At 45.5% G+C, this 25,511-nt stretch overlaps 1 protein-coding gene across 6 annotated transcripts in view; it reads left to right on the forward strand.

Annotated features, from left to right (window-relative positions):
• The window catches only part of EPHB1 (EPH receptor B1), a 353,412-nt gene that overhangs the window by 82,851 nt on the left and 245,050 nt on the right, over positions 1-25,511 (forward strand). For 4 of the 6 annotated variants that reach the window (XM_045030054.1, XM_045030055.1, XR_006582168.1 and 1 more), the window contains exon 2: positions 13,785-13,849. In XM_045030054.1, coding sequence (XP_044885989.1) covers positions 13,785-13,849 — 65 coding nt within the window. Of the gene's footprint in view, positions 1-2,030; positions 2,079-13,309; positions 13,331-13,784; positions 13,850-25,511 lie in introns of those variants that run through there. The other 2 variants (XR_006582170.1, XR_006582171.1) reach the window with 2 other exon arrangements.

Genomic DNA, 25,511 nt, shown 5'->3' on the forward strand with positions numbered 1-25,511 from the left:
AGTTGCCCTGTTCTGTTCATTCCCTCTGGGGCACCTGGCATTGGCCACTGTTGGAAGACAGGATACTGGGCTAGCCATATCATTGGTCTGACCCAGTATAGCTGTTCTTACGCTCTTAAGAATGGGATTAGGAGAACATACATTGTTTTTTGACCATGTTAAAGTCTTCAACAGTTTCATTGAAATGGTCTAATGCCTCTATGCTTTGGAACAGGGACTCAAAAGTTGGCAGATAAGTTGCCCTGGTGTCAAGGATGTGCCTTTTGTTGACCTCCTGAAAATCCACCCAAGTTTGGGAAAAGTTATTAGCATCTGGGAATCACAGTGGGTAGTAGATGGTGGCTAGAGCATGTCAGCATTATTCTCCAAAGTTTCCATCTGCACTGAGCATGTTCTGTACTCTCCCAGCTCTTGTGTGCTAACCAGAAGGAACATGCTCCATCCCAGAGATGCAGGACCTGAGGAGGTTTTTCTTTGCAACTGTTCCTCCTGGCCATAAGGGTCACCAAGCTTTTTCATACATATCATGGAAATATCCATGCACCTTCATACGCATCTTCTGCAAAAAGCTGAGACTTGCATGTGTCTCAGAGCACATGCTCACTGTACCTTCACACTGCCTGCCAATGTGCCTCCATCCTGAACACAGAGGGACTGCATCATTTAGGTAGGAGGTACTTCAGTCTCCTTTCTCTTTTTTATCCTTGCCAAAAAGGATGCTGAATAGTGATCTCTTCTCCCCTCATCCCCATGTGATGTGGACACTTGTCTTCTATTAATTAGACTGAGAACAATAATTTGACATAGTGACTTTACTCACTTGGGCTTGTTTCAAACTAGGGACCCAGAGGGAAAAGGTTAAATCCCATTATCTGTTTCCTCTTCATCCACACCACGGTGACCATATCAGATTCCACCCATGAGCTGTAGGATGCATTCCTTCCCCCACTCTTCACTCCAAAGTCTCTGCTACCAATGCAGACCTCTCAGATGCTGATTTATCATCTCACACTGGAGTTTTTGGGAAGTGTCTGTCATTGTTTCCAGTCATTGGCATTCTTTCTAAATCTCTCTTTTCCCATCTGTTACTATGTCTTCTCGTGTTTTCTTATTTTGCTTAATTTCTATTCTTTTTCTTGATCTTCCCAGGCATGCTTATGTCTTTATATTCATATAACTATGTGCAAGAAAGCTGTCTTATCTTGTAGACTAATGCCCATGACTTCTCTTCCTGTAGTGACAAGCTTCTGCTTATTTGCCTTGGGGAGGAACCATATCTGAGCCACAAGTTTCCACTGGACAAACAGATTGGTTGTAGATGTTTCTTCACAGCCTCTCTTAGTGGAAAAACCTCATTACAATGTTCCTTCCTTCCAGAATATAATGCAACCCGATCTTGCTTTTACTCTGCGTCTAGCAGATGCATGCCAAGAAGCCAAAAGTACTCTTCCTCCTGACTGTGCTACCCTTGATTCATTATGGTCCCACCCTCTGTGTAATAGACATTCCTTCTGTGCAACTGTCAAGAACGTTCTACACAGGGGAAGCCTGGAATAAGGATTTTGATAAACAGCCCAGGGAGTGGATCTCAACTGAATAGACTTATCTATATTTCACAGAGCTTCAGAGGTGGTCCTCCAAGGAAAATGTATGTCCTAGAAGAGTGATCAACATGATATAAGATAAAGTAGGCTGTGAGACAGTTGGTAAAAACAAAGTATATTTTATGTTACACTGCTTTGCACCCTCCATTTGGTTGCTATTTCTGTTACAAATGCATTGTTCTGCCCCTCAGTGTGCATGTAATCACGTAGCTTACACCACCACTTTACATCCCCTCTGCTTTTGGCCACGAGGGGCCATCTAGCTCAGCAGAACTTCCTTAGAAAGCAAGCCATGAGAAGACATGCAAGCATAGCCAAGTAGCTCAGTTATTGGGAGCGAGCACCTCCTCCCCTCCTCCCCAACTGACTTGTGTCTGGAATGTGAGAATAACATCACAGATGGAGATTCTGTTCCACAAAGAGTATGTTCGTGCATTCTAATTGCTGGCATCTTTACTTGTTACTGGTGTAATTGTGAGTAGACGTTTGTTTTTGTATTGATAATTAGGGAGTGGAACAGATGGTGAAGGCTTAGTTTAAAGTAATGTGTCCATTAAAGAAAATCTACTGGATACAGCTGAAGATTCTTCGCTCTCACAGAGCTCCTCTCTCCATACCAGGGGCTCCTGCAATGCCATCATGGTCAGTTTGCTCTGACAGAAGCTCAAGTCCCACGAACAGTGGGATCAGTTGCTTCTAAGTAAAGATGCTGAATTATCTCTAGGGCCTTCATATTCAGAATGATGGGTGCCTGTGGTGCAGCTAGTCTCCAGCATTTACGGTGGATGTCCCAAACCCATGCTGCACACAGACATGTAGATGTGAAAGGAATCATTAGAGAGCATTAATCTAAGAAGGCAGCACCACACAAATAGTTTAGAAATGAGGGGGAAACAGGGATGGGCAAGCAGGAAAATGTAGACAAAAGAACTGACCCAGATCATCAGCCAGCTCTGGTGCCAAACTGAAGCCAAATATTTTCCTGAGGCCTGAGCAGGGTTTGCAGTTAGCTCTTTCCCTTCCCTTTCCCCCTGTTTATTGGAGTGATCTCTTTAGCCTGCTGCCTCTGCACTTTGGGCTAACCCGGTTAGTGACACGCCCAGACCACAGAAAGTTCCCAGGTAGTGGCACATTTCTCAACATCTAGGACTGTCCTGGAGTCAACAAGCAGGGAAGTGACAGAGTGTGGAGTTCAGATGGGCTGTCTACAGTTTTGGTTCTGCTGCGGCGAGAGGGCAGTGGAGCCTCTCTGTGATGAGGGACTCAGCAAATAGGCTTCCCTTAACCCTCCAGGGACCCTGGGGGTAGCAAAGTCTGCTTAGCACAAAGGCAGGGCATGGGGTGTTGGGGGAAGCGATATGTCCTTCAAAGTTTGAGTAATTCCAAGAAGCTTTGACTAACCACCGTAGCCTTCTGGACACTACAATGAACCTCTGGAGCTCTTTGAGGTTCACCAATGGTCAATGGGCAGAGAGCTGAATCCAGGTGCACAATAAAACCTCAAAAACACTTGCCCCAGATGAGGCTCACTGGAGAACCGAAGCCTGAAATGAAGGAAAATGAATGTGCCTGGACATGGATAAAATCTAGCTGGAACAACAGCTCAGGGTGTGTCAGGCCCACCAGGAGACACATCTCACCTGGACTAGAAAATTGCCTTATAGAACATATCCAATGAGACTCACCAAACACTAGAATCTGAAGTTCCTACAGTGAAGGGCAAAACCTTACTGTAGAGGATTGTTCCATTTGACTTAAAGCAGCTGTAGCTTGTATGACATGACTCAGAACGTCATCAGTCTCATATGGATCCGTTCTAGGAGGTATAGAATGACAAATACAATAGCTCAACCTCACATTGATATGCATGTCAAGGGTTTGTCATTTTTCAGTCTTCTAGTATATGGAGCGGAAATAGAAATCCAACCAGATGGATATATAAATGTGCCTAATGTTTGCTTAGATTGTAAATTCTTTGGGGTTAAGGACTAACTTTTTGTTGTAGTAGGCATTGTATATACAATGGGAGTCTAATCCCTGATTGGGTCATCTGTGTAATACCAGTACAAAATAACATTTTGGGGGTGTGGCAAGGTTGATTCCAACACATTTCTTTACACTGATCACATTCATTGTAACAATACAGCATTTGATGTTTCAGGGTTGCCTTGATTTGGTTACCTTTTTATTTTACCTTGATGTTTCTAGTACCTCAGCCCAGTTAAACACAATGGAAAGGGATATGCTAATGGCCTCCATATAAGGAGTACACATCTGCAGCTCAGAGATAGATCCAGTAAACCTGCCCTGTAGAGATTTGTGAAGATCCCCTGAAAAACCACATGCAAAGGAAATGTCTGGTTGATGAGAACTGGTTGCGCATAGCCAGACAAACGTTGATTTTCATGCTTTATTTTCTGCTGGTTTATTTAATTCTTTTTCTCAGCCTTTATTGTAATGTATTTTGGGTAGGTATACCAGAAAAATAATCCCTGGCTTTCCTACAATTTGCAGATATGCATATTCTGGAAGGACGAGATATGCAAGAGCTCTTACCTGCTTAGCATGTTAACTCACTCTAGCAGTTGACTGTGGAGTTTCTGTTTTGTTCAGGACGTAAGATCTAAGCTTTGGATATTTCCTTTATTAACATATTTCACCTCCTTGACTGCATATCTGATACAGAATAATCAAGCAAAATGTCTTGCCTGCTGGTTTTTGAATGTCTACCCTTATTTTAAACAGTCCTCCTTTCCCTTGTGATTCGAAGAGGCATAGGCAAACACCTGCCTGCCACTTTGCCCCACCCTTCCTGCAAAGTGGATACTGAGTTTCACTCAGTAGCGAGAATATTGTGGGGAGGAGGATGAGAATGTGTTTCTTGCAGTTGGCCCTTGCTGTCCTGTGTGTGGGCTGGAAACAGGAGATAGCTAGTCACTCCCAGGGGAACTGGGAGATTGATTCAGTTCCTCCTTGATTTGGGAGCTAAAGATCTTCTGTGTAGGTCTTCTGACACTAATTTTGCTGTTAATGGGACTATATGCTGATTTGCATTTGCTGTTAACAACTCAGACAGTTACTAGATGTGCATAAAGAAAAAAATATATGTGGAGAAAGAGAGAGAGAGAGAGAGTGACCTAAGGCAAGAAGAGAGAACAGATGAGGCTAAGGAGACCGAAAGGGAAAGGAGGACAAAAGAGTAGGAGAGATGGGGGTGGGGAGTATGTGGAATTATACTGCAAGACAGGGAGAAACACAAAAGAGAAGATGGAAGAACAAAGGAGAGTTAAAATGACTTGGACAGGAAAGGGAGATGACTTTGAGGCTTTGTGTCTGATTGATGATGCTCAGGCTGTGATCCACTGTAATCCCTTCGTTAGCAAGCTGAGAAAAGTAATTTTTACACTAGCCGCTGACCGACCGCCTTTCCACCCGCTCTTCTCCTGAGTGATTGATTGTCCTGGTGGTATATGTATTGTCTGGGCATACCACTGAGGTGGCTTAGCTGGTAGAGAATTCTCTCATGCCTCATGACCAGCATACTCATCGGCTTGGTACACAACTCTTCCATGCCTCTTTGCAGTCTGTGGCAATACAGAGCCTATCACTTTGCAGATCTGAGTGGTGTGTATAGAGTCTGAGTCTGTCTTACTATGTAGGCTCTTCAGGTAGTCTGAGGTGTAAATACGCTGATTTGAGCCCACAGATATGGGCACAAATATAATGGACATTTGTATTCATTTAAAGGGAGGCCAATCATCAGCCTGGATGAAAATTTAGGCTACTTGGTTATATGTCCTCAGTTATACCTTTCAGGTGGCAGTATTGAGTGTGCTGGTGTTAGGATGACCAGATAGCAAGTGTGAAAAATCGGGACGAGGTGAGGGGTAGTAGGACTCCATATAAAAAAAAGCCCCAAATATTGGGACTGTCCCTATAAAATGGGGCCATCTGGTCACCCTAGCTGGTGTCCATAAGGGGTGGATGGTTTCTGTCTTATTCAAGGATAAACAATGAGCTCTTTGGCTCAACAAGCCATCAGGTCGCTTACAAAGGATTCTGCTCTGCCTGTCACTCTGATGCTAAAACATAGTGCCTGATTTTCACAAGAACTTAGCCCCTCTTTAGGCAACAAAAATAAATGGGCAGCTTCTTGGGAGAGCTCAGCATGCTTGGTCCTGAGAGAGGGCCAGATTTTTACATTGTGTTACAGTGGGAGCTGTTGGCTACTGAGCACTTCTGAAAATCTGCCCTTGTTCAAGTGCATAAATGGGAGCTGAGCCCTTTAGAATATCTAGTGCCAGTGCTTAAAATGTGACCCTAAACTAACCAGACTGCAGTTAGAACCTTACCCCCTGTGTTTAGGCACATGAAGTGATGGACTCTGTTGGTGCAGGAAGCCTATGTAGAAGCCCCTGAAATGCTGAGAGTGACACAGTCCAAGAACGAACACCTGAGACCCTTTCAAATTTCAAACTGATTTCAGAATGTTTGATAGCAGTATGACTTCTATAAAGAACTTTTCAGACTCCTGGGCCTTCTGAGTCAGAGGACTTGGGTTAGCTCAAGAGGGCATGGAGCTGAGAGAGATTTTGAAATGCTGCTTTTGAAACACTTTCCTTGATTGTGGAGCTCTTGCAAAATACAGTAAATAGAAAGTTCTGTAAAATAACTTTTTTGTAGGTGGGAGTCAAGAGCAAAATCTGAGGCGGACTGTACCATTAAATTTTGGGCCAGAGACTCTGTGATGTAACAACAAAAAGATTATTTAGACATAAGAACAAGTCCATCAAGAAAGGATCGTTTGGTACTTAACAATGCTCAGTTGCACAAGCCAAGTGATACATCCTCTCCTTTTGAATCACATTGGACCACTTTTAAACTGAGGAGCCTTCTGCTCACAACAAGATGCAATGACATGTTTATCTCACTATCAACGGTGAGGCCATGCGTATGCTAGAAAAATGGTGTGTTTTGAAATAGTGTTCACTAACATGACTTCATGTCATGTGTATATGGGGTGTAAGATGAACCACTAGCAGCTAAGATGTTAACCATGTGTGACGGGTTGGATCACAGAAACCCCCTGGGGGCTGCCAACTGATGTGCCAAGAACTACTTCTGCCTCTGCTTTCCCTGCCAGCTTAGGACTCCAGCACTCTGTCTCATTGAGCCAGACATGCCAGCCTGCTCCAACACAGAGCCAGGGTCTGAAACATGTACCCCAAAGCTGCAGACTTAACTGAAAGCAACGTGAGAAGTGTTCCTGTCTTTAACACTCAGATGCCCAACTCCCAATGGGGTCCAAACCCCAAATAAATCCGTTTTACCCTGTAGAAAGCTTATGCGGGGTAAACTCATAAATTGTTTACCCTTCATAACACTGATAGAGAGATATGCACAGCTGTTTGCCCCCCACCCCAGGTATTACATACATTATACATATTCTGGGTTAATTAATAAGTAAAAAGTGATTTTATTAAATACAGAAAGTAGGATTTAAGTGGTTCCAAGTAGTAACAGACAGAACAAAGTGAATTACCAAGCAAAATAAAATAGAACACGGAAGTCTATGTCTAAGAAAACTGAATACAGATAAAAACCTCATCCAGTAAGTTTCCTTTTACAGACTAGTCTCCTAGTCTGGGTCCAGCAATCACTCACACTCCTTGTAGTTACTGTCCTTTGTTCCAGTTTCTTTCAGGTATCCTTAGGGGTGGAGAGGCTCTCTCTTTAGCCAGCTGAAGACAAAATGGAGGGGTCTCCCATGGGCTTAAATAGACTTTCTCTTGTGGGTGGAGACGCCTTCCTCTCTCCTATGCAAAGTCTCCTATGCAAACTCCAAGATGGAGTTTTGGAGTCACATGGGCAAGTCACATGTCCATGCACGACTCAGTTTTTACAGTCATCAGTCATTGCTTACATGCTACCTTGAACGTCCTCAGGTAGACATCTTATGTGGATTAGAGCCTTATAAGATTCATTGTCCTTTAAGTATCAGAGGGGTAGCCATGTTAGTCTGGATCTGTAAAAGCAGCAAAGAGTTCTGTGGCACCTTGTAGACTAACAAACATATTGGAGCATGAGCTTTCGTGGGTGAATACCCACTTCGTTGGATGCATGTATTCACCCACTAAAGTTCATGCTCCAATACGTTTGTTAGTCTACAAGGTGCCACAGAACTCTTTGCCGATTGTCCTTTAAGTGTTTCTTGATTGGGCACTTAATTTGCACATTCCTTTCTCAAGAAGCTGACCAAATGCTGTACTAAGGCTACTTAGAAATCAAGCAAGTACACAGCCAATATTCATAACTTCAAGTTCAAAAATGATACATGCATACAAACAGAAGGAACGTATTCAATAGATCATAACCTTTACAGAGATATGTTACATGGCATATGTAGCATAAAACATATTCCAGTTATGTCATATATACATTCATAAGCATGTTTCCATAAAGCCTTATGGGGTGCAACGTCACACCATGATTTTCCCTGGCTATGCTAGCTGAGTTCTGTGTAAAACCATGTTTGTAAAAACATGTTAACTGACACCTCTTCAGACATGACCACTTTTCCTAGTCTGGACATGGCCCGGAGAGAGAATTCAGCTCTCAATTCCAGTGTTTCCCGCTCCTGCACTTTCATTGCAAATTGCATGATAATCATTTCCCTAAAACGCTAGCTCTGGATGTCGCATTATTATGTGAGAATCTCGGCTTTCACTGAAAATAAGTGTAAGTTTCTAGCCCTTGTGGTTGTGGAGAAAAGCTTGAAAATGTGAACCTTGAAGGGTGTGACATCAGGAGACAAAAAGAACTCCAAAGTTGTGTGGTGTTAACCTCATGACCTTTTGGGGGCCTGCTTCAGTTCTATAGACCCTCTAGTTGTAGGCCATGGCCTGACCATGCTTTGGCCGAGCCAAACCTGAGTGGCCAGATATCCCTTCCTCATGTTGTGGGGGAAAAGGGTTGGGGAAGAGAGGAGAGGAATGGGGAATAAGATTGGCCAAGCGAAATTCTAAGTGAGTAGTATTGTGACCTGGTGTGCAGGGCCACCGCACTGCTCAGGTTTGTGCCAAGTCGCAATGCCACTCAGACTTGGAGCGGGTAGGTGTAGTGGTTCATGGGTTGAGGGGGCAGCCTACCCCTGGTGGTGGTGGGGGGCACCTGAGGGAGGAAGAAAAGGGTCTGGCAGGGGGGGAGGAATCTGTGCCCTTTCCCCTCTAAATGGCACTGCCCCTATTACTGTGCTGCCAGGTAAAGTAACAGACTGTTGGACTATGGGCAATCTTAGCAAGGTGAGTGGATCTGAAAATGGTCAGTTGGCAGGATCATATGTGTGTGATATTGGGGTCAGGAATGGAAGAAAGGGCTGGGCTGCAATCTGTCAAACTCTAGGGCTTCCACATGGAACATTTGGCCTCTCAGCATGCTTAGCAAAGCTGTCGTCCCAGCAATGAGCCTCGGCTGCTGCATCACTTCTTGCTGAGAGCGAACAACTCATCCACTGAGCATGGGGCTGTTGGATGTCTCTTGAGTAAGCAGACACTCCTGTCCTAGGAGTTATGCATGTAGAAAAGAAGGGGCGGGGTAAGGAGACTCTGCCCTCTCTCTACCCCAAGCTATGCCCTGGAACAGGCAGAAAAGACTGTCCCCTCCAGAACTGAGTTTGGTCACCACAAGGGAACCCTCGTCACTTGGAAACTTCACCCCTCCCCCAGTTAAATATTCCACAGCTGTGGGTTTTTCAAGCTCAGAGCTGTGTAATTTGCCACATGTGTGACCTGTGACCAGGTAACATCCCCCCACCCCCAAATCTCTTGTCGAGGCCTGCTAGAGGTCAGCCTCTAATCCACTGTCTGCAGGAGCTTTTCATCTGCCATGAATGAATAGGACTGAGGAGACTAAAGGAAAGAACCCTGCAGTAATAGAACCAAACACTCATTTGTCATGTTAGAGCAGAGCTGTGTGACAGGCGGCTGCTGCTGCTAACACTAATCCCCTCGTGTCTCGCAGTCATGCACCGCGGCATAGATAAGAAAGTCGAGCTCAGAGGAAGAGGATGCAAACCTCCCCCTTGTCACTGCAGACTTGATGGGCAAAACATATTTGTTAACAGGGATTTTTTTCCTAACTTCACGAGTCAACTGCTCTGAACGGCACAGAACACTGCCAAGTTACAACAGCCAGGGAACTACAGAAATCAGTGCAAAGGAAGCACCTTACTGGCTGAAGTTATCAAAAGTACATTCCTGGTGTCAGAGCGCAGCCAAGAAAAGCACTCCAGGGAAGCAAGTTATAAGTGCACTGAACTGATGTACAGGAAGAGAGATGATGGAGTGAAAATCTTTTCTAAATAAACACTTGTTAAAAGTGACTTTCCTGTAATTGAACACAGCAAGCCTATATATTAAAGAAAGAGATGAATTATGGGTAAACTAGAACAATCTTTGCTGACATGAGGTGGTGGTTGTTCATTTCCTTAGTTATTGCAGAGTTGGGAGGTTGAACTAGTGGATAGAGGCTCAGGAGACCAGAGTTCAATTCACAGCTCAGCCACAGACTTCCTGTATGACCTTGGGCAAGGAATTTTAATCCAGCCTATGCCTACATTGCCCATCTGTAAAATGGGGCTCATACCTCCCTATCTCACAGGGCTGCTCTGAAGATAAAAGCCCCTAATTCTGAAGCACGGATACTACAGTGAGAAGTGCCGAGGTAGGCAGAGTTCTCTGCTTGGAAGGCGAGAGATCTATGGTCACGAGTTATCACTTTGGCATGTTAACGTATGCACTGGCATGTCAACCTGTTTCTTTGAAGGACTCCAGTAAGGATTAATGGCTTCTTAATGAGGTATATGACAGTCCTTCTAGAGGTATGTGTGCAAGGAAGGAAATCAGATTTGTGGTGATTGCCCAATAGAGGGCCTGCCTCGACTAAGAACCCTCTTTGTAGAAGGGCTTAAGGATGAGCTGTGTATATAACAAAGTGTGTTTAAGGACTAAGGCTGGTGGCACTGCATATTTATTGGAGTTAACAGATACACATAAGGAGCTTGGAAGCCCAGGTTCTGTAGCTGCCAAATACTCAAGTGGCATTTCTCGGGGGAGGCGAGTGAATGGAAGTGTGCTGAGAGGGATCGCAGCACAGTCCTCCACTATTGTTTGTGACAAACATTAACACTATGGCCCAGATGTGTTGAATGAAGCTGAGTTTCTAAAAACAAATAACTCGAATCCCCCCTTGCATTTCTCTTCTTCCCTTTTCTATTTCCCACTCTTTCTTTTACATCTTGATATGTCTTTCTTCATTCCTTTTTGTTGGCTGTTATTAACCCTAATGCTTCAGCCTCTTAAAAATCTCTCCTTTTTTCCTTTTCATGCTCTTGTTACCCCTTATGGGCCAGATTCCGATACCCTTCCCTGTTTGAATGGTGGTGTTTCTATTGCAATAGTGCCTGAAGGCCCCATTGTGCGAAACATTGCCCACACACAAACAAACGGGCTCTACTCTGAAGACCTTAGTCTCTCTGTCTCTTGCTTATTCAAAGAAGAGGAGGAAGGGAGCAGTGTCTTCATTTTACAGGTACTCAGCTGAGTCACAGCAGTGAAGTTACTTGCCCAGTTACAGAAGCCAGGAACTGAACCAAGTCACCTGGGTCCCACAGCGGCGCCTTAACTACAAAGCCATCTCTCGCCCTGCTCTGCGCCGCCCCGCCCCAGCCCCATGTAAAACAGCGCTCTGCTACTTGAGCAGCCTCATGACTTCAGAGGGACTATTGATAGAGTAAGGTGTTTCCCAACTTGAGAAAGAGGATCTGAATGTGGCCCTACAGACATATGTTTACCTACAGTTTTCTAGGCTCCCTTCCCCGCTCTCTGTCTCTCTCCTAACATTGTTTCTCATGGCCCACTTCCCGGAGCGCTCTCTTCCCCCCCCTCCTTTCTCTCTAATGGTGTTGCCTTCCTCACTGTTACACCTCCTGTTCTTGTCTCCCCATCACTGCCCCAAGTAGGCCTGTGTGAGGTGGTGGTTCCCACTCCCCATTCTTGGTGCTGATTGCCACCCCCCCTTCAGTGTTGTTGCATGTCTCCCATTTTCCAGATGTCTCATAACGTCACCATGACTCATGCCATTTTAAAGGTGGATTTTTTTGTAAGGCTGCTAACAGCTATAGCTCTTGGGTTTGCCAGGGAAGACCCAAAGGAAGGAAACTTCTGTGATTTGACAGTGTCCACTTCTTTCCTTATTTAAGTAGATGGAGGACATATGGAAGGTGAGTGGCAGGGCCACAGCCAATGTCGTACTCCCACAGGGACAGCAAGGATGGGCCAGTGTTTAGGTCGCTAGTGTCAGGTGTAGGAGACCCAGGTTTAATTCTCTGCTCTTCCACAGACTGCCTGTGTGGCCTGGTTAAGTCACTTAGCCTCTCTGTGCTCAGTTCCTCACCTGTGAAGTCAGGGTAATAGCACTGTCCTACCTCACAAGTGGTTGTGAGGAACAAGACCCGAAGAGTGTGAAGCATGCCGATACTGTGGTGAAGGGCTATGTAAATATCGTAGAGCAATAGTTACAAGGAGAGTCCTAATACTGGTGAGAATTTTAGATTTTCCCCACTAACTTTTGAACCCTGTTTATACTCTAAATAGAGGTGGAATGCCTCATCTCTGCTGCTAAACCCCACTTCAGTCTCTGAAGGAGCCATGTCAAATGCTTCTAGCCAATACTGCTGATTAAAGAAAGAATGTAGAACATTAATCAAGAGAAACTGGGTGGAGGGTCCTGGAAGAAGTCCTCTAGCCCTATGTCCCTGCGTAGTGGCAAAGGATGGGTGGAAAGACTAATAGGGGTTCCTCATTTCCCACTTGTGATTTCTGGAATGTTGATGGAGGAGTTAAACACAACAGTTTGGCAGCATTTACTATATTCTTTTAGTTGTACTGATTTTATTTCCCAGCTGTTTATCTTTCCAGCACCACATGTTTATCTTTCCAGCATTCATTTCCTCACTTTCCTACTACATTGCAGTAGTGACTTTCTTGGGACAAAAGTGCTGCCTTTTTGGGCACCCAGGTGATATCTGGGCTGTAAAGGAAAACACCAACATTTATAGGATTGGGGATGGACAGACAGTCAGCTAGACCAGACGTGAGTGACAAATTTCTTTCGCATTTGGTAGAGATGCAGGAGCCAAGCAAATTAATCTCTGTGTCTGCCTTACTGAAAACAAATAAATAAAACCTGGAAGATTTTCCCCATCTGTCTGTATATGTTGTAGTTTTTTTTCTTATAAAAGGAGGGCAGGGAAAATATTAGCTGTATTGCATCTTAATGTTTTGCAATAATCCTCCCCCCCAAAAACCAAAACAGAAATCCTACTGCAGTGATATTACTTACTATTCATTGATCTGACTCCCTGCACCCATGACGGGGATAATGAATGTATGCAACAACTTGGTACATGGAACAGCTGCCAGTCCATAAAACAGGACATCCAACGCTGTTGATCAAAGCACCCAGCTGTCAGCGACTTCATACCAGGACTGCAGAACTGGCCATGCTCAATCTCTTGATCACTGGGAGCAGAAATTGTATCTGTCACTGAAGTTGAGACCCCCCCCTCACTTCCCCATCCCTGGACTTGTCCTGTTTTGTAACAATTCAAGGAGCAAAATGAAATCTGCAGCCAGGAGTTAGTGCTTTTTATCCAGGCCTTAATATAGGTACCTTTTTACAACTCCACACAACCATTTTTATGGGTAACATTATTTTCCTGTTTCAGGGCTGTCACAATGCAGAGTCACATGCATCATTGTAGTCTAAGGGGGCACTTGTGACTCACTCACTTGTAGGCCAGGGTCTTGAGGCTTTATGCTGAAATAAATCCAATTGATTTCTATGGGAGTCTTGCTGGAGAAACAGGAGAGTCTCGCTGCTGGCATAGATTGCATTAAGAATGTGGGCTTCAGAAATTGTTCAGTGTAACGGCATCCACTGCATTATTTTGGAAGAGCTCCCAGGACCTGATCCTGCACCATCAAAGCCAAAGAGAGTGCTAGTCATTACGAGTGCCGAATCAGATACCGAATACATTTGCAGTGTTTTTGTAATTTCAGTCTATTATCTGGAGTCCCTAGTAACTCATTTTGTTTTGATCCTCTTGTGTGTGCTCCTCAGAAACCTTGATGGATACCCGGACGGCTACAGCTGAGCTGGGCTGGACTGCAAACCCTCCTTCAGGGGTAAGTGGATGTGTCAAATTGCTGGCTCTTTGCATGTTTATCAGGTCTTGCAGGCCTCACAGTCATTTTCAAGAAATGCTGATTTTAAAAACTCCCGAGTCCTTTCTACATGGTGAAGACTGCCTTTCGCCCACGACAAAAATACTCACCAAACAGCATCAGCAAAAATACTCACCACCATCTTTACACACACAGGAAGTGTTTTGGGGGGAGTTCTATGGCCTGTGTTATGCAGGATGTCAGATTAATGCTATGTCTATTCTACGGATCTTACAGCTGTACTACTTCAGCTGAGCCGCTGTAAGATCTCCTGTGTAGCCACTCTATGGGAGAGAGCTCTCCTGCTGGCATAATTAAACCACCCTGCAATGAAGCAGCAGTAGCTGTGTTGGTGGGAGAGCTGTCCACAACGGTGCTTTTGTCGGTGAAACTTATGTTAGTCAGGGGTGTGTTTTTTTCACACCCCTGATGGGCAAAAGTTTTGCCTACAAAAGTGCTAGTGTAGACACCGCCTAAATCACAGTGGCACTTTCTAGTCTTAGCATCTATGAATACCCCAAATTTCACATTTCATTGAATATATACAGCCAATTGCACTTCTCTATCCCAGCAGTGTCTGATCTGTGAACCACCAGCCTCCCTTCCAAAGGCAGGAACGTTGAGCAGGCACCTCAGTGTGATATGGCAAGGGTTAAATTACACTTGGACGGCTGGGCAAGGCCAGTCTCTGAGCCACACTCCCCAGTAGAAAGTCACTCCACCTACTCTCCCTCTCCTGTTTCAAACCACCAGAAACCCCTAGCCATGACATGCACAGCAGGGGCAGGTTAGGAACTACTTGTCATCTTTCCAGTCAATGATCTAATCCCTCTGCTGTAAATTTGCTCTGTGCATGGCTCTTTTGCCTACTCACTCTCAGATGGCATCAGCCTCCACTCAACTCACATTCTGATGAGGCACAGCACGCTGCCAGGAAGAGGTTGGCTTTCAGAAACAGCTGCAGAGTGGAAGAGATGGGGTTTGATTTCTGTACGGTACCACCTTCTGCCCATAGCCATGGCATTCCAAAACATTTTGCAAGGCAATGAGTCAGAGTCTGTGGGTACATTAACTGTGTAGAAAATTGCACAGCAGTAACCGTTGTGTACTCAGCCCTGGCTCATATACAGCTCGTGAGCACTAGAACCTGTTTTTCTGTGGGAGAGAATGTTGACTCATAAACTGGGGAAAGTGTGTGTGTGTGTGTGTGTGTTGGGAGGTGCTGGGAAACTGGGGAGAAGGGAGGGAGAATGTTGGAGACAGGGGAATGGGGGGAGAGTGAGGGGAAAGGGAAGGAGGATATTAGGGGGCAGCAGATGGTAGAGGAGGTGATGAAATGGGAGGGGGGATATTGGGTAGGAGACTCAGATGGAGCAAGAGCCTGGGGAGGGAGGTGCTAGAGGACACAATGGGAGCTGGATAGTGCTGAGAGAGAACAACAGCTTCTCCATCTCTGGTTAGGAGAAGGGCACAAGGTACCCTCCCATAGAAAGAAGAAGACTGCCTATTTGGGTGTACGTCCCGGGCTGGGTTTGTCTATCTGAAATCATCCCTCACCACCAGTGTGTGGGGGATGTCTTCCTCCATAAAGGGGAAAACTAGAAGGCAAACCAATTTAATTATCTGTTTCATGATTGGCTCGAATTTTTTTTGGACAGCTGAATCACCCTTTTTGACCTCTTTAAGGCTGGCAATTGCAGTCTTATTTTTTGTCCTGAATAGATAACTCTGGTTAGCACAAGATGCAGTTCACCTTAATTTATGTATATGCAAAGCATATAGACCTTTGTATCTGAGTCTGCATTTTCATATGGGTGACTTGCCAAGGAAGGAATAATGAGTTAGACCCTTTGGTGCAGGGATACTTTTCAGCATGGGCTGGTCACTCTGTAGTTACATGGTGGTAAACTTTTGAAAGGCTCCTCAACATGACTGCTAATCTGAACATGCACTGGCAGGTTTGCCTGAGCAAATGCAGGATTTGCCTGTACAAAATCGTGTGTCCAGTTGTTCACCGTATGAACAAGGCTTTCTCTCAGGTCCATAGATTCTGCCCTGGGTCTCCAGCCTTCCTTGCTGTTTAAGGCGGCAGAAATAAATTTGTTGACTCTGGTTGTAGATCTATGTCCTCCCAAGCAAGAGCCTGTTTGTACTGCAGTAGTTCTAGGGTGCACGATCAAGGAGAAGGGCTTGTTGTGCCAGGCGTTATACAGCTATATAAGCTGAGTGTGGGGTTTGTTCACCCTGAAGCCTTGTGTACACTGGCAGGTGGGGCATGGGGTATGCGTAGCTATGTACCACTGTGAAAAGCAAGCTGTGTCCCCACTGCAGTGTGTAGCTACACCCAGCAGTGAAAGGCTCTGGCAAGGGGACGCTACACTGCTAAAACTAGCAGTGTAGATAGGGGATGCACTGCTTGGGCGTGTAGAGAGCTATGTAGGGTATATACCGTATGGTTCTGGAGTTTCTTTACTCACCAAAGCAGTGCCTCGCAGTCTGTACTGCTATTTATACTTGGGCTGTGGGATGCGTGCATTGTAAGTACTCTACATGCTGCCATAAGTAACCATGCAGTGTAGACATACCCTAAAACATCACCTCTTATGTGTGGATTTTACCCAGATCCATTCCATGCATCCCTGGAGCCTCGCACTCTTGATCAGAGGCAAAGGAGGTGTGGGATTCCCTGCAAGCTCACACCCAGTGAAAGAGAAATCTGACTCTGCTGAAAGTAGCAGTGAGGGACCAGCAGCTCTGGCTAGAAGACCAAAGCATTAACTGTTCCAGAAGTCCTTAACCGCAGAAAGGCCTTGCAGGAGAACAAACCACAAGGAGCAACTAAACTTGACAGCTCCTCTTTGGGGGGAAAGAAATAGAAGTGGTGTTTCCTTCTCTGCCTCCCAGGTTTCCTTGTCAGATATTTCAGAACCGAGTGTCTCAGTCTTCCAGGGCTAAGGCTTGTTATGTTACTTTAGATGGAATACCTGGACCCAAAGAGCCAAAAGCCTTCACATACCCTGTCACCATCAACATCAAAACGTTTTAAACAAGGTTTAGCAGAGAGAGACCTCAGCTTGTTTTACACCATGGCAAAGAGACCATTAAACTCCTTTTTAACCTTGTATGAAGGTGGATAGAAAGCTGGCTAGATTGTTGGGCTCAATGGGTAGTGATCAACGGCTCGATGTCTAGTTAGCAGCTGGTATCAAGCAGAGTGCCCCAGGGATTGGTCCTGGGGCTGGTTTTGTTCAACATCTTTATTAATTATCTGGTTGATGGGATGAGTTGCACCCTCAGCAAGTTCTCAGATGACACTAAAATAGGGGCAGGGGGTAGATATGCTGGAAGTTAGGAATAGGGTCCAGAGTGACCTAGACAAATTGGAGGATTGGGCCAAAAGAAATCTGATGAGGTTCAACAAGGACAAGTGCAGAGTCCTGCACTTACGAAGGAAGAATCCCATGCACCACTACAGGCTGGAGACTGACTGGCTAAGCAGCAATTCTTCAGAAAAGGATCTGGGGATTACAGTGGACAAGAAGCTGGATATGAGTCAGCAGTGTGCTCCTGTTGCAAAGAAGGCCAATGGCATATTGGGCTGTATTAGTAGGAGCATTGCCAGCAGATTGAGGGAAGTGATTATTCCCCTCTATTTGGCACTGGTGAGGCTACATCTGGAGTTTTGGGCCCCCACTACAGAAGGGATGTGGACAAATTGGAGAGAGTCCTGCGGAGGGCAACAGAAATGATTAGTGGGCTGGGGCACATGACTTATGAGCAGAAGCTGAGGGAACTAGGGTTATTTAATCTGCAGAAGAGAAGTGTGAGGGGGGGATTTGATAGCAGCCTTCAACTACTTGAAGGGGGGTTCCAAAGAGGATGGAGCTCGGCTGTTCTCAGTGGTGGCATATGACAGAACAAGAAGCAATGGTCTCAAGTTGCAGTGGGGGAGGTCTAGGTTGGATATTAGGAAACACTATTTCACTAGGAGGGTGATGAAGCACTGGAATGTGTTACCTAGGTAGGAGGTGGAATCTCCATCCTTAGAGGTTTTTAAGGCCCGGCTTGACGAAGCCCTGGCTGGGATGATTTAGTTGTTGTTAGGGTTGTACTAGGTGACCTCCTGAGGTTTCTTCCAACCCTAATAATCTATGAATCTATGAAAGATAAGATACAGTAATGAAGAAAAAACAGTTGAAATGTAAAGTATGAAGTAAGACTGTCACTTGAACAGCATCCCCTTTCCTCTTTCCCTTGGGATGGAGAGTTTTTAGAACAAACCCCTCTTTATTTAGCAGTCTCTTAGAAGGTAATAACTGTCTATCTGGGGGAAAAGAATAAGTGCATTGAAATGGGTGGGAGTTGTTGCTGTTTTTGTTAAGTCCAATCCTGTTCCCTAGAAGACAAACATGCACAAGAGGGGGGAAAAGACCAGCAAAGGGAGAAAATCCAGCTTCTGTCTCTGGTGTTACTTCTTACTTGAAACCTCACTACTGGAAAAATACAGGATGTGGTCTTATCAGCGCCCCCTCTCCCCCAAAACCTGGCAGGCTTGTGGGGCTTGTGGGGCTGTGGCAACCCACGTGGGGCTGCTTAGGGAATTGCTTTTATTTGGCTGTCAGGTAACAGGCAACCATCAGTTTTGCAGAAAAGACAGTTTTGTCTGGTTAAGCCAGATTCCTCTTAGATAGAAGGAAAAGTGGGGGTGGGGGGGGGAGAGGAAGTAGTCAGGTGGAAAAGAAAAGGTCACATGGGATAGAGGGAGTGACACTCACATCCCAGCTGGTGGTTGGAATTAAGCTGGTGAAAATGGCAGTGTCATTTGGGCCCCTCTCTGGCCCAGTCTGGTCAGGACAACCCACACCACGGAGGTCACAGTACTCCCAGCAGATGGTTGGGATGGCAGCTGCCATAATGGTGGAGCTGTTCTCTCATCTTTTAGTCAGTCAGTGTAGCAGTAGCCTCTTCATCCGTTCGTCCAACCCAGCCAGCAGTTATTGACTGACCGCTGCTTCTGCTAATTTCTCTCCCCTGCCCCAGTCTTCTCTCTTTAAGAACACCAAAAGGGAGCAACAGGCAGACTAGCCCATTCCCTTCTTATTTTGTTCACTTTTTGTCTGTTGATTTCTAGTCCCACACTCATGTTTACAAGACATGATCTTAACATAGTCCTTGAGTTATCAGCGGGGCTTTTTGTTGGGTCTAATTCAGTCTCGTTTTCTCCGTTTTTCTCATCATTTTTATAGGTTATTTTGGCCTGTTTTATAAACCGTCACTCACTTTTTACAGTTGAACTCACAGTTAGGGTAAACTTGTAGGCCCAATTAGTAGAGCAGGCCCTGGTAGTGAGGAGAGAGCTTTAAATAAAAGAGAGAGGGTGTTTTCTCACTTTCTTCTAGCCCGGCAAACTATCCAGCCCTGGCTCCGCGCAACTCCTGGAAGCAACGTGATGTCCCCCATCTGGCTCCTATGCATAGGGGCAACCAGGGGGCTCTGCATGCTGCTCCTGCCCCAAGCACTTACCCCACAGCTCCCATTGGCCTGGAACTGTGGCCAATGGGAGCTGCAGGGGCGGCGCCTATGGACAGGGCAGTGTGCAGAGCCGCCTGGCTACCCCTCTGCGTAGGAGTCAGAGGGGCGACATGCCACTGCTTCTGGGAGCTGCTTGAGGTAAGAGCCCTCGGAGCCTGTCCCCCTGCCCCCCTCCCGTGCCCCTGCCCCAGGCCTGATCCCCCTCCCGCCCTCCAAACCCCTCAGTCACAGCCCAGAGCACCCTCCTGCAGCCCCAACCCTTCATCCCCAGCCCCACCCCAGAGCCTGCACCCCAGCCAGAGCCCTCACCCCACCCCCCTGCATCCCAACCCCCTGCCTCGAGTCCCCTCCCATACCCTGAACTCCTCATTTTTGACCCTACCCCAGAGCACACACCCCCGGCCAGAGCCCTCACCCCCTACCGCACCCCAACCCCCAATTTTGTGAGCATTCATGGCCCACCATACAATTTCCATACCCAGATGTGGCCCTCGGGCCAAAAAAATTGCCCACCCCTGTTCTAGCCCAAGGGTTCCCAGGAAGTCAAAAGTGAAAATGAGGAGAAAAACATAGAACTACTGCCCTGTTGCTGGGATGATGGGCAACTGTCTGATTCCATGCCCAAAATAGGAATAGGAACAGGAAACGGGAGACTGCTGTTACTGGTATGGAAGCATCATGTCAGTAGTGGCTCATCATTTTTGGCAACTAGGTGTCAGAGGTTGTGACTTCATGTGGAACGCTGGGCATTCAACAGCTCTGAAAATTGGGCTAGGGTGTGGGGGAAACTTAAAAATGGAGCCACATAAAACCAGAGCCCAGTTTGTAAAACGTTGACCTATTTGTTCTGTCTTAATGTTACAAAAGACAGATATGATGTAAACTAGCCGCAGACACCATTACAAGATTTCACCAAGGAAGATAAGGGTCCTTTTACCCCTGTTCATACTTCATCAGCGGCTAATTGTGGGTCATATATAGTTTTTCCCTCAGCCTTGATCTTTCTATCTGAGCCTGTGATCTCTCAGCTGCCTGACCGTCTAGTAGAGTCTTTTATCAGGCACCTGAGCATTCTCTCTTGACAAAATATAAGAGCTCACCCAGACAGGGGTGGATGGGGGTATGTAGGTGTAGGGGAGAGAGAGAATGTATTAATATCTCCATTCTAACAGCAGCTTATGGAAAAACACACAAGGCCTGCATATCTCCTCTACAAACTTCATAGGCAACATCATATGTTTACAGGTCCAGGTCCATGGGCAAAGAATGAGTCCTCTGCTCCTCATCAGAGATCCTTCCAGCATAGCATGTTGTAAGAGCAGCATGTCACCCCATCTCCAGGGTCCAAAACCATGGTAGATAGGGGGATCATTGTGGAGGGGGATGTTTTCTTTCCTACCTCCCACTTAAGGAAATGGAGACACACATATGTCCCCTACCCCAGTGGATTACTTCTCTTCTAAGGATCCTTCTAATTTTAATGGCCTCTCTTACCAGCACGGGTGAAAGCAGCATTGATTGATACTAGCCTCTGTCAGATAATCTTCTGTCCTGCCTGTTTTCTGCAGTGTCCTTAGCAGCCATTGAGCAAATATCTTCCTGTCAACTGATTGGTTTTCTGTAACCTAGAGTATGTCTGTTCCTCCAGAGGAGAAATAAAATCCAGTTCCTGCTGCCCAGGGTGAGGTTTCTGTGGCACTTGATGGAAAGAGTTGAAGATATAACCCTAGTGTTCTAACCAACATGAGTGAGCTATTGCTGATCTCCTAATGGCTATTATGCTGTCTCTAAACTAAGCGTATTGCTTTGGGGCAAGGACAGTGGACCTGATCTGCTTACATCAGTGTAAGTCAGGAGTCAGTGGAGTTACAATAGTACAAAGCCAGTAACAGAGAATTGGGCCCCAGCCCTCTATAATACCTGTGTGCAGGGCCAAGCACACTGTTAGCACTTCTTAATAATGGCTCTTAGAACTTTACATGGGACTTGCTGGCACTGCCACTCAAACAGGGTGCTACATCGAGCGAATTCTGTTCTGTCTCCTGTGATTGCCATGCAGTGGCTTCTTCCTGCCTGGTTTCCACTTGGATGCCCATGGAAAGAGGACTCGGTCTATGGCACAGTTGGCTGTATGCATTTGATTTGATACACAGAATTGTATCTCAGCCACACAGATGTACTCCTTCAGATAGATCTTGTCCTCGAGCTGGCCCCCAGGCTTCAGAAAGATTTTCCACATACAGACAAGTCTCTGAACTCCCTTCCCCCCTTTTCCTCCTTCCAGGTAAACCACTCAGTTAAGTCACTGTTCTCCATCCTCTCTCTCTTTCACTCTCTACCGAAAGGCTTGTAATTAGGAAACATTAGCAGGCTCAAAACAGCTTTCATACCTGGAACATCATCCATAATTGCACTCAGCAGTGCTCTTCCCTGGCTATTAATGTCACTTTTATGAAGTAATGAGGAACAAAACACCCTGAGGCACTTAAAACATCTTTCTTATACAATACCAGTCTTTGAGGAATGGAAGCATAAAATAACCTGACTCACATTCCCCTGACAGAGAAAGTGATAGACAAAGACAGGGACAGAAAGGCGGCGGCGGGGGGTGGGGGGGGGAGAAATCAGTTAGGAAGACTGGCTTCAGTTTAATAGATGGGTATAACAGATTGATAGCTAGAGGGTTACGGTGAGCTAGATATAATAACAGAGGTGGTACAGAGGTAGGCCGGTGGATGGATGGTGAGATGGATGGCTACATTAAAGCAATGAAAATATATAAGGACAGATCATTGCAATAGTGAAAAATCCAATATACTTCACATAGTTATGTTTAATCTTGGTGGAAGTTTTCAGTCCCAACTGAATCTAGTTGTGTTTTACAGCTGGCTGCTAAGACTACTTAAGTAGGCAGGAGTCATACATAAGTGCAGTTACCATTTGGGTTCCTGCAGCCTTCCTCCTGCCACAGTGGTCTGCACTAAAACTTCACAATCTTCTAACTTGTATCCTAATCACTATCTGCTTCTTATTTTGCCCTCCCTGGGGTCAGAGTAAATTTTTTATGAGGCCTCCAGCGCCCAGGCCCAGACTTTCAAAACTGCTCAGGTCCTATTGAGGCACCAAAACAAGGGCCCCGACTTTGATTTTTGTGAGAGGCGCTCAGGGTGGGCTCTTGTGAGAGGCCCTCAGTGTGGGCTTTTGTGAGCATCTCGCCCTTGTTCCGGTGCCTATTCAGGAGCTGAGTGCTTGTGAAAATCCAGCCCCCGTAGCCAGTATTGACAAATTACCAAAATGCTGACAGGAATAGCAAATGAAAGGTAGCTGGTAATCGCCCCTCATAAGCAGGTACTGTGGAAGCCCTCAGGAGGCAGGTGCAAAATGTGCGTTATGAAATGCAGCATGGCAGAACAAATCCTTTTTCTTGGGCTAGAGGCAGCCTGTTCCATAGGAGACTCAAGTTCATAATGTCTCAAATTCATAGACTCTAAGGCCATAAGGGCCCCTTATGATGATCTAATCTGACCTCAAGCATGAAAGAGGCCACAGAACCTCACCCAATAATTTTTGCATTAAGCCCATAGTTTCTGCTTGAGCTAGAGCCTGTCTTTTAGAAAGAGATCCTATGCTACTTCGACTCCCAGTGATGGAGCATCAACCACCTCAAGAGGTAAATTGTTCCAATGGTTAACTACCTTCCCTATTAAACATTTGTGCCTTATTTCTAGTCTGAATTCATCTAGCTTCAACATCTAAGTGTCGGCTTGTGTTATGCCTCCCTATCCTAGATCAAAGAGCCCTTTACTATGAAGTACTTGTAGACAGCGCTCAAGTTACTATTTTAACCTTTCCTTTGACAAAATAACTAGAGCGAGCATCTTTAGTCTCTCACTGTAAGGTATTTTTCCAGGCCTTCAATTATTTGTGTAGCGCCTTGCTGAAGCCCTTTGAATTTTTCATCATTCTTTTTGAAGTGTGCACACCAAAACTGGCCCCAGTATTCCAATAAAGCTCTCACTGTCATATAACATCCGTATATTCCCTCAAAACGAGACCAGAGTGGTGAAATGGTCAATCCAATTTGGATGCTAGTCTATGCTAAACAGTCTCTCCTCCTCTTCCCATGCCTACTTGAACATTTAAGCAATATTCTTTAAGTATCCTCTTGTAACAGCACAATCTTAGTCTTTTGTTCAGCTTAACAGCTCTCAATAAATATGCCTAAAGCAGGTTTGTGCAATTTCCTGGCCAGTCCAGGTGCTGGACATCTGCACAGCAGTAATAAAATGTATCCAGATAAGAGTTATCCAGAATATTGTAAACTATATCGACTTATGACCTCATAACTCATGCATGCAGCTACAGCTCTTTCTCACAGATGGGCTGCTAAGATCTATGGGTGAAATTATTGTCCCCTTGAAGTCAATGAGAGTTTTGCCCATGACTTCAGTGGAATTGGTTGGAAAATGGTTTGGTTTTCGCCAGAAAATCTTGACAAAAATTGAATCTTTTTTTTTGTTTTCATTAAAACCCCCCAAACCAAAATTTTTCAATGTTAGGTAACCGAAAACAAACTTTTTGGATGAAAATCTAAATTGTATGGCTAAAACCTGTACAAAAGAAATATATTCTGTCCAACCAGAATCACATTTGGTTTTCAGATTTTTGGCTTGCAAATGGAAAAATGAAAACGTTCAAGGAAAGCAGGTACTTTCCATGAAGACATGCATTTAGTCAGAACCCAATATTCTATCTAAAAAGAAGTTCAACTGCAAATGCAAATTCAAGCAGCCCTATCTCACAGCTATGCTAAGGATCAGTTGGGACAAAAGTGGCTCCCGATTATCCTATCCAGCTGAGAATCAAGAGGAAAGACAAGGAGCATAGACTCATAGACTTTAAGGTCAGAAGGGACCATTATGATCATCTAGTCTGACCTCCTGCACAATGCAGGCCACAGAATCTCACCCATCCACTTCTATAACAAACCCCTAACCTATGTCTGAGTTATTGAAGTCCTCAGATTGTGGTTTGAAGACCTCAAGCTGCAGAGAATCCTCCAGCAAGTGACCCGTGCCCCATGCTGCAAAGGAAGGCGAAAAACCTCCAGGGCCTCTGCCAATTTGCCCTGGAGGAAAATTCCTTCCCGACCCCAAATGTGGCGATCAGCTAAACCCTGAGCATGTGGGCAAGACTCACCAGCCAGCACCTAGGAAAGAATTCTCTGTAGTGACTCAGATCCCAACCCATCTAACATCCCATCACAGACCACTGGGCATACTTACCTGCTGATAATCAAAGATCAATTGCCAAATTAATTGCCAAAATTAGGCTATCCCATCATACCATCCCCTCCATAAACTTATCAAGCTTAGTCTTGAAGCCAGATATGTCTTTTGCCCCAGTACTCCCCTTGGAAGGCTGTTCCAGAACTTCACTCCTCTAATGGTTAGAAACCTTTGTCTAATTTCAAGTCTAAACTTCCTAGTGTCCAGTTTATATCCATTTGCATGAGCTGGTATGGCTAGAAGAGGCATTGCTGAGGTGTTTCTCACAGTACCAGCCCAGTGGGACACACACAGCTTGGGTGTCTGGTTATCCTTTAAAAATGGTTCCCTTGGATCTTTAAGCCCAGTGGAGAGTGTGGGGGGTGTGCTTTAAACCTCCGGGTTTCAGGCTTGCAGGGCATCACCTGGCACCTTTAACAAAGCCACGTCACACACTGTTGAGCCCCTTCTGTATTTGGAAAAGACAGAAGAAAGCTGGTGAAGAATGTAGAGAGTGTGGGGGTGGCAAATGATGCAGGAACATAGGAGCAGCCAGACTGGGTCAGATCCGAGATCCATGTCATCATAGGTGCTGCAGCCCTGGGGTTGAAGTGGTTTCCATCATATATGGGATTTACAGTTTGGTTCAATGGCACTCAGCCCCTGCGCACACACTGTAAAAATTGTTCCAGCCCCCTGCATGTCATCCAATGTCCTGTCTCCAACAGTGATCAGCACCAGCTGCTTCAAAGGAAGGTGCAAGAACCCTGCAAAGGGCAATTAGGGAATAACCTGCCTTCAGGGAAAGTTTCTTCTAGAACCAT

This window comes from Mauremys mutica, chromosome 9 (genome assembly GCF_020497125.1).
Source record: "Mauremys mutica isolate MM-2020 ecotype Southern chromosome 9, ASM2049712v1, whole genome shotgun sequence".
Classification (NCBI taxonomy): domain Eukaryota; kingdom Metazoa; phylum Chordata; order Testudines; family Geoemydidae; genus Mauremys; species Mauremys mutica.